We start from the raw sequence: 12,267 nt of genomic DNA, 5'->3' as shown, positions 1-12,267 counted from the left end.
ATCAAGCGTGGTCCGGTGCACGCTTCGTGGTCCCATATATCCCACAATTCATAGCGCGGCGGTGGGTGTGGATAATTTTGCCGCAAAATACGACAGAAGGGAGCGGCTGAAGAGGGTTTTTTTTTTCAAACTTTATTGGAATTATAAAGCGAACAGTCAGTCATTCCAGTTCAGTTTGTACAGTAGACATACAAGGCAAATAAGAGTAACAATATACAGCACAATGAAATAAGAAGGATAAATAAATAAAGGATAAAAAAAAGAAAAAAGGGGGGAATGTGACAGACTTCATAACAACTTTGTATTTGAAAGTTGTGACAGCTCATTCCTTAAACATTTCTGAATGAATTTCAATCAATGATAAACCTTTTTTATTGGAAGTTAATTTAAGAGAGTTTAAGTAATATTCAATTTCAATCAAAAACAAATTAAATGATGGGGTTGAGTTTAGAAATTTACATTTATGTATGTAGAATTTCCCTAATAAGATGGAGCGGCCGAAGAGTGAACTAAAGTACTGAATATGACGTCACTTATTTATGTGCGAATGTTTAATAATTAGTCAGTCATATATCCACAAACACAACAAGCTGAAAGTCAGTGATATATGTGTGTGTGTGTGTGTGTGTGTATATCTATCTATATATATATATAATCAATCATAATAATCTGACAATACTATAATATTGGCCATATTATATTTACATTGCCACAGGGAGTTGACTTTAGTCTCATGAACAACATTGGTGGTGGCTGTAGCTCAGGTGGCAGAGCAGGTCAGCCACCAATCAGAAGGTCGGTGGTTCGATCCCAGGCTGCCTCCTGGCTGCATCCAAATATCCTTGGGCAAGATACTAACCCCATGTTTGCCTACTGGTGGTGGTCAGAGGGCCCGGTGGCGCCAGTGTCCGGCAGCCTCGCCTCTGTCAGTGCGCCCCAGGGCAGCTGTGGCTACAATGTAGCTGCCATCACCAGTGTGTGAATGACTGAATGTAGTGTAAAGTGCTCTGGGGTCCTATGGACTAGAAAAGCGCTATACAAATGCAGGCCATTTACCATTTAACTAATTGTTATTTACTAACTAACCTTAAATGACTGTTCAGCACCAGAGGCGGAGCCAGACATCAATACACGAGGACTAAACCCCAATTCAACCAGACCCAGAACTGATCCTGAATTAAAGCAGGACTACAACAGTTCAAAATCAGGACTACTGAGGACTTAACCAAGACAGAACCAGAATCAGAACTAGATGATAGCAGCACTAAAAACCATCATAGACCTGCACTACACTTATTGTTTAATTCTACCAAAGTACAATATTTAGATTGAGAAAAGTTTATATAATTATTTAGCCTTGTTGTGCAAACAAGCTGCAGAACTTAATAAATATAGAATTTGAAAAATAACAAACCTAAAAAGAAACACGAGGTACGAGATACATGAGGACCTGTGATACGCTGATACTTCTGGTAAACAACCATTTGACTAACATGTGAGTCTCACCTGCTCTTGTTCATCTGTTCTGTCCTCATTCTCCATCTCCCTCTCTGCTCCCCTCTTCCTCTCTTTGTGCTGACAATCATCAAATATACAGTTGAAACCAGATATTTACCCTTCAGATAAAAACAATTTTTTAATTGTAAGATCAAATTAGACTAAATGTTTATTTTTTTAGATAAATATAAAAACATATTTGTTAACTTTAAGAGTAAAGAGAGAAACTATCTGTATTTCTTAATTGTAAATGGCACCAAATTGTATTCAAACTGAGCCACACTTATGGAGCTCCACAGTTCTTTTCCTGGTGTTTTGGTTGACATCTCTTGATTTTCCCATGTCACAGAAACAGGCTCTGTGTTTTGCCTTATATGCATCCACAGCTGTGCCACCAGTTTACTCACATGGACTCTACTAACCTATCAGAAGCTTCTTCAGCTTCAGAATGGAATCGTCTGGAGTTTTCTTATTAATTAACAATAAACTTAGTGTACATGTACTCCTAAATTTGATCAAAGTGATTAAAAAATAGAAAGCTCTGTCTCTCTTTATTCTGACATTTAACTAATTCAAAATATATTTCAATATTTATCTAAAACAAAAGTTTACTCTAAATTGATGTTGTACAGTAAAAATGTTTTCTCCCTAAAGTGTAAATATCTGGTTACAAATGTGAATATCCTGCTGTGTACTCAAATCCCTCTTGTTTTGCATAGAAATATACTGAACAACATACAAAGCATAATATATAAAATAACATTTACCTGAGTTTTTTCTTTGAAAGAAGCCTCTAATGTCCATTCTTATCTTTCAGTACATAACTGAAACCGATTTAGTCGGGGAGGGTAAGAACTGAGAATATGAAATAAACACACGTAAGCTAAGACTCTAAAAAAATAGCATTTGTTCGGCTTTTCATTTCGCCATTTGTTGATTCACTTGAAGAGCGAGTAACGTAATATTGGTCAAGTGATCAGTTTGATATCAATCTTTCGTGATGCACCGTCATATTTACATTATTTGTACGGTACGAATGATTTGCTTTGGTACCTGCTCAAACTTAAGCTCTCCTTAGTATGGCTGGCTCCGTTTCTCCAACAGCGCACTCACAGGCAGCAGCTGCCCCGCCCTCTCGCTCAGTCGCTGGCTGTCTCCCAATTCAGGGTCTGCAGCCTTAAAGTACGCAGGCTCAACGATCCTCAAGGGCCGCGTACTCAAAGACCGCTCAGGCCGGAAGTGCGAGGCTTGTGTAATGGGCCGGTCTAGCCTCCGTTGTGCTGATACTGTTGTTTGTCAATAAAGTTTTTTTAAAAAAAAAGCCTCCTTTGCGGTGCCCAGGTAGCCTAGCAACCATGATACTAACAGCTGGAAACGTGTCATACAGCTGTGTTTGACAGAGATGAAGGAGAAAATCTTTTGTTCATTTGTTTGTTTCTACATGAGCTTTGATCATTCTCTGTGAGATGAAGCTCAGCTATTGGACGGCGTATATTTTAAAGTAAAGGCTTTAAAACCAAGTTAGTACAAACGTCACTAATGTCACATAACTTTGCTGACATGTGGCCAACAGTCATGTTTAATGGTCTTCGTTATTAAACATTTGCACATAAATAAGTGACGTCATATTCAGTACTTAAAGTTCACTCTTTGGCCGCCCCTCATCCACCGTTTTTTTTCTGCAAATTTATCCACACCCACCGCCACGCTATGCATTCTGGGATATGTTGGGCCACGAAGTCTACACTGCCACATCCTTAAAATTCAGGGAAATGAAGGACGCATTTGAGGGCCGCATTTCGAGCAGCCTTTGAATTGGGACAGCCTTCGTCGCGCCGCTGTGACGTAATTGGCCTTGAAGTCCATACTTTAAGGCTGCAGACCCTGAATTGGGAGACAGCCGCTTAGTACCTGAGCTCGGATCATACCAATATCAGGGGGGATTCACGCACAGTCGTAAATTCCCACAGTGTGCACTATGTGCTTCGAATATTGTGTGTACTTTTTGTTTTATACAGTTGTCAGCCAGGCATCTAACTATGAAAAAATTACACTCCAAAAGACCCCGGGCTTCTGACAAAACAACCCGGGCTTAAGCCCAGTAAGCCACCCCCACGTCCGCCCCTGTTCAGCACAGAAATGAAGCCCAACAATCATGTTTTACAGTGCCGTGGTCTCAGCCTCAGATACTCAACTAAAGTGATGTCATGACAAAAATGAATGACCAACAAAACATTTTTCTCCTTCATTTCTGTCAAACAAAGCTGTATGCAACGTGTCTCGCGGTTAGTATCATGGTTGCTAGGCAACCTGAACAGCAGGACGAAGCGTATACCGTCCCATTTCACAAGCCTCTCACTTCCGCACTTCTCGTACTTGTAGTACGCGTAGTGCGCGTACTTCAAGCGTGCAGTCTCTTAATTGGGACACAGCCTCTGACTGAGGAGAGCCAGCAGGCGTCTCACCTGTGCCTGCAGACCACAGGTGTGTTCACCTTTCAGCATAAAGTTCTTGCTGTGTCTCAATACACTGATCGGGTTCATTGATGATGTCATCAGTGTGTGACAATATCAAAACTGTTAGGCTGACGAAGACATTTTTCACGTGTGGCCAAAGGTGGAGGCAGCTGTTCCAGGAGGATGCAGTCACTGTGAGGCATGAAATAAAAACATTGAACCTCATTTTAATCCGTTTTTGTCTCATTTCTAAGAGTTTGATCATTCCAGACTTTACTTTATTTTGAAATGTCGGGATGTGTTGCTCATGAAAGAAACAATTTTTTCTCCAACTTTATTTCAACAGAATCTTCAACAAAAAGCAGAAAACTGCACGATGTAAAATTGTAGTGCAAAATTATGATACAGTGGAAGAGTATGTACAAATAAATAGGACAGAAATGCAGATTCAAACAGGGAAAGGCGAGAGACACCGTGAGATTATTAATGGTTTTAAAGCTTTCTTGTTGTAAGAGGAACAAATTGTTCCGATTCTGTCCTGAGAGTGGAGAAGTCACATTTATGGATGTGGAGTTTGATTAATGAGAGTCTCTCACTAAAGTCTAAACCAAAATACGTTTTGGTAGAAAAGATTTTGATAAGATGCTGTTAGAGATGAACGTAGTGACATGATTCCATAACAACTGAGTAAAGGTGAATTTTCCAAATAAAATCTCTTCACTTTGTTACTGACCTTTATCCAGTCTGCGTCCTCGACAAACTGAGACCAGAAAGAAACCGACTGAGGAGCAGAGGTCAGAGACGTAGAGCGTTAATTAAGTAGTTAGTTAACGAATGGATCAAAATTATAGATGAAATACAAACAATTGACCTACAGAATAAGGACTCAGGAAGATCAATACCATAAAAAGTGGGAGAAATGGACTGAGTACATAAACCCAACAGGATAAAGACCAACACACTGATAATGAGAAATGATCAAACTGTAGAAACAAGGAGATCCAACATGGGTTTGTTTTGTTATCCTACCTGTTGTATTTATCTTTTTGTTGTTGTTGTTGTTGTTGTTTTGTTGTTACCCCCCCGTATAATGTTTAAAGAAAACAATAAAAAGAAAGTAAAAAAAATAAATTCAGTTGAGTTGAAAAGATACCAAACAAGGCAATGGGGGAAAAATAAAATGAAACAATCTGAGGGTGAAATACAAACGTAAACTCAAAGGAGTCACAAATGTCCGGTTGTATTTCAGACCTCAGTGGGTTCATCCAACAAATCATGAAAAATGAGGTTTACATGTTTGTTCATGACGGTGCAGATTTCTGACATTTTGTGTAATTTAAGCTGCAACAATGTGACTGTTTTCTAACAAAAACAGTGAAACTTAAGTTAGACTTGTGTTTGTAAATGAAGCGCCCCATGTTGTGTAGCTTTCTGGAGTTTATACTTATTGGGCTACATATTTATTTATCATACAGGCTATACAGTACATAGCATCAAAACTCACATGTTTTATGTAACTAAAGTGTGTAATCATGTGGGCTACAGACAATGATTAAGTTATCGACTATATTTATATGAAAAACGTGCATACTTACTGCATTTGAATCATGTAACCGTATGTAACCATGAGTGTTTGGGGGGGGGCTTCGACTTTGCCACCCTAAGAAAATCTCTCTAGATCCGCCCCTGGGCTGTAACATCTATCCGTGCGTTTGTCAGTTTTTACTTCAATTTAAGCTCTTTTGTCTTTTTTTTTTTGGGCCGTCAGCTGACCCGTTGAAGTGGGCGTGGTTCTAACCGGAAGCTGACCTTTTTAAACCGGAAGCTGAGCTGTCGGTTGTGTTTTGGAAGTTGGTGGTCACGTGAGCTTCCGTCGTCATTGGGAGAGTGAGTCCAGACATGGCGGCGGAGCCTGCGTTCAAGGTAAAACATGATCGCGTTTCCGGGATTCTGCCGCGGAGGCCGGAGCTCCGCGGCGGGGAGAAGAGGGCTCCGTCCTGTCGGGCCGGGAGCTCTGTCCTCCGGCTCTGCGCCGCCGCTGCTCGGATAGCCACTGAGCTCACCGACCGCAGCTGCCTCGGGAGGCGGCTATCCGCCGGCCTCTGTCCGCCTCTCCGGCCCGGACGCTGTCTGCGGGCGGCGTAGGGCTGAGGGTCGGGGCTCTCAGGGGACAGGCTGGGTTAAGCTAGCGTGCAGTGGTCCCTGGGCGGACCGGTGAACCTCAGCAGACCGCTTCAAGTTTGCGTGATTGATCTCAGGGGAACCTGATTGATTTGTTTTGATTAGTATTGATCAGTGGTTTTATCTGAAGCTCTGATTGCGGGTGGCACAGGTGTGAACAGGTGTGCCACCTTCTCGCTGTATCGCAGGTTATTTTTCCCACAATGCCCTGAGTCCTCAGACGTCATGTGATGTGATCAGACTTCCTGCCTGCTGTATTGATCCTTCAGCTGACCTCACTGTGACTCTGCTCCACAGGTGATATTTGAACACGAGGGAGTCTTCCTCCATCCCAGCAGTGATGAGGAGATCGAGCCAGACTTCCTGGTTTCAGGAACCCTCCGGATCCTTGAAAAGGTAACAGTCCCGACACACTCTGGTATCGATTAGTCAGCCTGGTCATCGATTAAGTATCAGAATGTCTCTGCGATGGAACGACTTGAAGAGAAAAACATCCTCACACACCAGCAGCATGTTTGATACCAGGGCGATAACCTGATTGCTTAATCAAAGACCTGTTAAACTGCACATGATTGGCTGGAATAAAGCTCCGGTTTGTCACTGTTATTGATTGTTTATAGATCTATGCGATCGGAACAGAAGCGCTCTTTCTTCCTGAACGCTCCTGTGATTTGTTTGATTGATCGATGAAGTAATGTGTCAATGTGTGTCCTCGCCGTCAGGACGCCGAGATCGTGGTGGAGTATAGACCTCTGGAGGACGGCGTCGACCCCTCAAACATGCTCTGTGCTGGGAAGGTTTGTCCAAATACTCCCACTCAGTAGAGTTCAACTTTATTGACTCAAATTGAGTATCAACAAACCGAATTTCCTGATTTGATTACATTCAAACTTCAAAGTTTCCAAGAACAGATTTTTAAACAAACCAAAAAAAACATAAAACTTCATGTAAAGGTGATTTAAGAGTGTGTGTGCGCAGGACTCGAGCTCGGTGGTGGAGTGGGCTCAGTGTCCAGGGGACCGTCCACAGTCTCAGCAGCTGTTGGAGGCTCAGCTGAGCTACGAGACAGAGTGGGACATGGTGAACGCCGTGTCGTTCAGGAAGAGGCGGAGCTCCAACATGGAGGGTGAGCGGCTGCTTTAACCTGCTCGGCATGTTGGAATCACGTGACTCAGATTCAGAGACGATGAGGCAGCGATGAGGAATTTTAATGCTGTCGACTGCAGCCTAGCCTCGAGCTGCCGGGCTGCATCTGCAGGTCGTGAAGACTCAGCAGCCTGAGCCAGACGGGTGCATCGGCTGATCTGAGCTTTTATTTTGAAATCCCTGTTTTTTCTAATCCCTGCTTCCTGTCTCCAGGTTCTCTCAACAGCAGCCACGAGAGGAGCCGCTTGGCCTTCGCCTTCAGTGTCAGTGACCTCCGCTCCGTCACGGTGAGGGAGGAGGGCTGGACCTTCATCATCCTGCAGCTGAAGGACTCCTCCACCCCGCTGCCACATCTGCACTTCCACCAGGGTGGCAGCAGAGCGTTCCTGGACAGCCTGAGGAGGTTCGCTCTGCTCATAGAGTGAGTCCAGCGGTTGATGTTAAGCTCTGACCCCGCCCTCCACCTCAAGGAGGGCTGTTTTTTTTTTGTTTGTTTTTTGTTTGTTTTTTTTTTGTTTTTGTTTTTTTTTGTTTTTGTTTGGGGGGGGGGGGGGGCTGGTCAGGTTCACATACAGATCAAGTTATTGGTGTTTGTGTCACAGACAGTTTATTCAAGTTACTCTCAGTCAGGAAGACATATAAATGTTACTCCACCTTGGGGTGGGGGCTGCGGGGAGATTTGGCGCCGGCGCCGCTCTCTCGGGTCATTTATATGCTAATGGATGATTTCCACAGGCGTGCGGCAGCGTTCCCGTCCCTCTGATCCAAATATCGGGTGAGGCGGGGGCAGATAGCTGTTATTAAAGTTCTTATCAGGCTTCATAATGACGTCCCGCCCACGTGCTGCCTGCTGATTGGCTGATAGAATCTGTACACCCCAAAGAGACGAGCGCTTCCTCTGATGTCTGATTTGCCGCTCGCGCCGTGAATAATAAGCACCCGTTTGTTATCAGAAGGCCGGCGTTGATCCTGTGAGCTGTTACTGAGGTCACATGTTTCCTGTTTGCAGGTCTCCCAGCGACCACACGTGCCTGCTGGTCAGCACGCCAAACAAAGCTCTGTCGCAGTCCTTCGAGAACCTTCTGGACGACAACAACTTCGGCCTGGTTCACGTAAGAAGTTTAACCATCTCTCACTGCCAGCTGTTAGGCTCAAACATCTGGATTCGCATGCACAAACATGCACGCACACGCGCGCACACGGGGGTGCAACTATAGATTATTTGGTCGTCGATTAACCTGTCTGATTTCTCTTCGATTATTTGTGTGCTGAGTGCAGTCTGGGCAGGTGATGCAGCGATGCTGCCCCCACAGCTTCCTGTGGTGTACTGCAGGTACAAAAACACATTTATGAGGTTTTAGCATGCGACGTGTCAACGTCATGGAGTGCGGCGACGTGCGCACAGGGACTCTGTCGCACTGAAACATGCTGCACATAAAAGTGTGAGCATCACATGGTCCTCATAGTGAGTGAGGGGTTCAGCAGCTGTTACCATGGTGATTTAAACGGACACATTAACGTGTGATCTTCACGCAGATGTTTCTGCGGAAGCTGCTGTGCATCAGCGCATTTATTTCAAACTAAATAAATCTGTGTGTTGGTTTTGTGAGCGAGGTCGCTGCGGTGGGCTGTTGGCTGCTCTGGTTTCACACGTAGAATTCTGTCTGTGAAAACACGTCGTAGGATTTATTTTCAGATGACGTTTGGAGTCGTGCGCTCCATCTTGTTCCGGCGTCCGTCGGCTGATGAGCTCTGCGTTTGTCTCCTGCAGAAGTTCAAGCGGGACCCGTACGTCACCACGCTCGGCGGCTTCTCCAAAGTCACAAACTACTTATTCGACGCGCTGCGGGGGATGGAGGAGCAGCAACAGCGCCCCCCAGAGGAGGTGGCCGACCTGCTGGGCGAGGTCATCCCGGGGCTGGAGATCAACCAGCAGGAAGAGCCGGGCTTCGAGGTCATCACCAGGGTGAGGGGTCTAATGTGATTGGCTGTTCGGCAGACGCGTGGCAGCGGGTGTGTCAGCCGTGTGATGCTCTTTGCTCACCTTTGACCCCGTCAGATCGACCTGGGCACGAGGCCCGAGGTGAGCAGGAAGTCGCCGCTGACTGCAGACGACTGGGCGCGACACCAGGATGCAGACGGGAGGATGAAGGATGTCCCAGACCTGAAACACGCCGTCTTCAAGGGGGTACGTACGTGTCTGTGGGTGTGTCCAGCTCTGAACCAATCAGCTGACGTGATTCTTAGCAGCATCACTCATTTATTCAGTTTTGGGCTGTTTGATCTTCACTTTGGTTTTTATGCCTGAGTTTACTGTAAAGCACTCGTTGGTGTTTTGACCTGTGACACTGATTGAAACGAGCAGAGACCACGCCCTGACGCGTCTGTGTCGTCTGCAGGGTCTGTGCCACGCCCTCAGGAAGGAGGCCTGGAAGTTCCTGCTGGGGTATTATCCCTGGGAGAGCACGCACGAGGAGAGGAAGACCCTGCAGAGAGAGAAAACGTACACACACACACACACACACATACCTGATTACCCTGACTGGTGTGTATATCATGTTAACATGAGGGGTGTGTGTGTGTGTGTGTGTGTGTGTGTGTGTGTGTGTGTGTGTGTGTGTGTGTCAGTGATGAATACTTCAGGATGAAGCTGCAGTGGAAATCTGTGAGTGAGGAGCAGGAGAGGAGGAACTCCAGACTGAGAGACTACCGCAGTCTGATCGGTGAGCAGCACCTCGGCTCAGGCCTTGTTTGGTTATTTGGGCGGGGCTCCTGATGGCGAGCAGTCCAGTGTAGCGGGTGGATGACGTCACATTTGAAGGTGTTTGTGATGTTTGATGTGCCAAAGAATCAGAAGCATTGATGAGCGATTGATTCTTGCTCTGATGCTGGAGATGATGTCAGCGTGGAGTCGGGTGCAGCAGGTGGGTGAGATCGTAACACTGTCGCCGGGATCAGATCTGAGGCGTTACCTGTAAAGTTAAAGGAGTTTTTACGTGTGAAATACTGCAGTACGGGGAGTGAACGCAGTACTTCAGTGAGGTACTCGAGTGAATGCTCAGTTACTGCCGCGGTGAGGTGGAGGGAGAGCTGCGGGAGTTGAGCAACGACCGCTTTGGTCTTCTGAGTTGGGTGGTACAGCTTGCCGTGAGGGGGTAAAGGTCAAAGGTCATGTGACGTATGTGTCTGCGCTCTCAGAGAAGGACGTGAACCGAACAGACCGAACGAACCGCTTCTACGAGGGCATCGACAACCCGGGCCTGGTCCTGCTGCACGACATCCTCATGACCTACTGCATGTACGACTTCGACCTGGGTGAGCGAACGCTTTGCCTCCGCAGGTACGGCGCTGCTTCCTGTTTCCTGGTCGTGACAGGAAGCTCTCTGTGTTGCAGGTTACGTTCAGGGCATGAGCGACCTGCTGTCGCCCATCCTCTACGTCATGGAGAATGAGGTCGAGGCTTTCTGGTGCTTCGTGGCCTTCATGGACCAGATGGTGAGTCTGATCTTTGCTCTGACAGCTCGGACGTTTAACCGCGTGCTGATTTACCGCCGTGTGTCCTGCAGCACGAGAACTTTGAGGAGCAGATGCAGGGCATGAAGACTCAGCTGATCCAGCTCAGCTCGCTGCTCAGGCTGCTCGACCTTGCCTTCTGGAACTACCTCGGTACGCCGCCTGCAGCTGTGCGTGTGTGTTTGCTGTGAATAGCGGCGGCTCTGAATGACTCCGCCCCCTCTGTCTGTGTCTCAGAGTCTCAGGATTCAGGATACCTGTATTTCTGCTTCCGCTGGCTGCTCATCAGGTTCAAGAGGGAACTGAGCTTCGTGGACGTGCTGCGGCTCTGGGAGGTTGGTGTCCTCCTGCGGGGTCGGAGGTGCTGACAGGTGTCGTTCTTCCTGTGGTCTCACGTGTGGTTCATCCTCAGGTGATGTGGACCGGGCTGCCCTGCGAGAACTTTCACCTGCTGGTGTGCTGCGCCATCCTGGACTCAGAGAAGCAGAAGATCATGGAGGAGAACTACGGCTTCAACGAGATCCTGAAGGTGAGCATCGCCCCAAAGCTGCCCGGAGATCTGTGCACACCTGAGATTGTTCACCGACCTGTGTGTTTCAGCACATCAACGAGCTCTCCATGAAGCTGGACATCGAGGAGATCCTGCAGAAAGCTGAGGGCATCTGTCTGCAGATCAGGAGCTGCAAGGTGAGTGCAGGGAGCGTCTTCTGTCATGGTACGTCCATCTGACCCCTCACCCTGACCTGTCTGCTCCTCCTCAGGACCTCCCTCGCCCTGTCGCCACCATCTTGGGCTTTGACGTCGAGTCTCGCCGTGCAGGCTCGACCGATTGCGGCTCGGCGGCGACTTCCGGAGCAGCTCGGCGGGAGGTTGGCGTCTCCAACGGACACTCGAGAGAAAGCAGCTGCGAGCAGAGTGGCAGAGGGGCCTTTGTATCGTAGTGAAGAGTGGAGATGGACTGTGTGTGGGCGGGGTGAATCTGTGGCCCCGCCTCACTGGAGGAGGGTGTGTGTGTGTGTGTGTAAAGAGATTATTAAGAATCTTATTTTTGTAATTTCTTGTATCGTGCGGCTCTAATCGGGCATTCCTCCACTCTGAAGCCTCATTCATCCTGATGAAGAGGAGGTGGAGCCAACCAGTGACTGAGCAATCATTCACCTGTTGGCTCCGCCTCCTGAGTGTTACAGATATGTTAAAGATAGGGTTAGGGTGGAGCAGTTGTCTGGCTGTAGTTTGAATGAATGAGGCTTCAGATCCAGGAAGTTCTGCCAACAAGAGCCCTGATTGGCCATGCAGTGACAGAGGGAGGAGCTCTTTCTGTTGACAGGAGGTGCCTGTGTTCCTCTTCCTGTTGGCGCTCTGACGTTTTTCTCTGTTCTGAGATCAGATTAAAGACTCCACGTCATCAGCTTCTGTCACCATGACGACGGCGAACAAACCAAAGAAATAAAGTTTGTTTCCTGCAGCGTGAAAC

The 12,267-nt window shown here is 46.9% G+C and overlaps 1 protein-coding gene and 1 long non-coding RNA gene across 3 annotated transcripts; one reads left to right on the top strand and one right to left on the bottom strand.

Annotated features, from left to right (window-relative positions):
• Positions 1 to 2,814: 2,814 nt before the first annotated feature.
• On the bottom strand, positions 2,815 to 5,905 carry LOC146571721 (uncharacterized). Its single transcript, XR_014893162.1, has 3 exons — positions 5,549 to 5,905; positions 4,687 to 4,734; positions 2,815 to 4,145 (listed from the first exon to the last, which is right to left on the bottom strand). It is a non-coding gene; the product is annotated as an uncharacterized LOC146571721 (long non-coding RNA).
• tbc1d15 (TBC1 domain family, member 15) lies at positions 5,631 to 12,266 on the top strand. Of its 2 annotated transcripts, none has more exons than XM_085281052.1 (17): positions 5,631 to 5,876; positions 6,432 to 6,530; positions 6,857 to 6,931; positions 7,113 to 7,260; positions 7,494 to 7,701; positions 8,290 to 8,392; positions 9,052 to 9,246; positions 9,340 to 9,468; positions 9,680 to 9,783; positions 9,909 to 10,003; positions 10,479 to 10,595; positions 10,675 to 10,775; positions 10,847 to 10,946; positions 11,031 to 11,128; positions 11,206 to 11,322; positions 11,394 to 11,480; positions 11,555 to 12,266. In XM_085281052.1, the coding sequence occupies exons 1-17, from the start codon at positions 5,853 to 5,855 to the stop codon at positions 11,732 to 11,734; spliced, it is 1,980 nt and encodes a 659-aa protein (XP_085137178.1). In that variant the 5' UTR covers positions 5,631 to 5,852; the 3' UTR covers positions 11,735 to 12,266. The 2 variants fall into 2 exon arrangements, with proteins under 2 accessions (XP_085137178.1, XP_085137179.1); XM_085281053.1 differs by lacking the exon at positions 5,631 to 5,876 and adding an exon at positions 5,981 to 6,295.
• Position 12,267: the final 1 nt, after the last annotated feature.

The sequence above is a fragment of the Mchenga conophoros genome, linkage group LG7 (genome assembly GCF_057382185.1).
Source record: "Mchenga conophoros isolate Kocher_MC1m ecotype Shallow Benthic linkage group LG7, M_conophoros_male_GT1.1, whole genome shotgun sequence".
Taxonomy (NCBI): domain Eukaryota; kingdom Metazoa; phylum Chordata; class Actinopteri; order Cichliformes; family Cichlidae; genus Mchenga; species Mchenga conophoros.
Note: the sequence above shows the minus strand (reverse complement) of the source record. Positions and strands in the feature narration are given on the sequence as shown.

Bases quoted from the DNA above. Each gene is read 5' to 3' on its own strand.
- tbc1d15 (XM_085281052.1), top strand. From the start codon at position 5,853: ATGGCGGCGGAGCCTGCGTTCAAG. The intron at 5,877-6,431 runs GTAAAACATGAT...TCTGCTCCACAG, and splicing joins CGGCGGAGCCTGCGTTCAAG to GTGATATTTGAACACGAGGG. The intron at 11,323-11,393 runs GTGAGCATCGCC...TGTGTGTTTCAG, and splicing joins GCTTCAACGAGATCCTGAAG to CACATCAACGAGCTCTCCAT.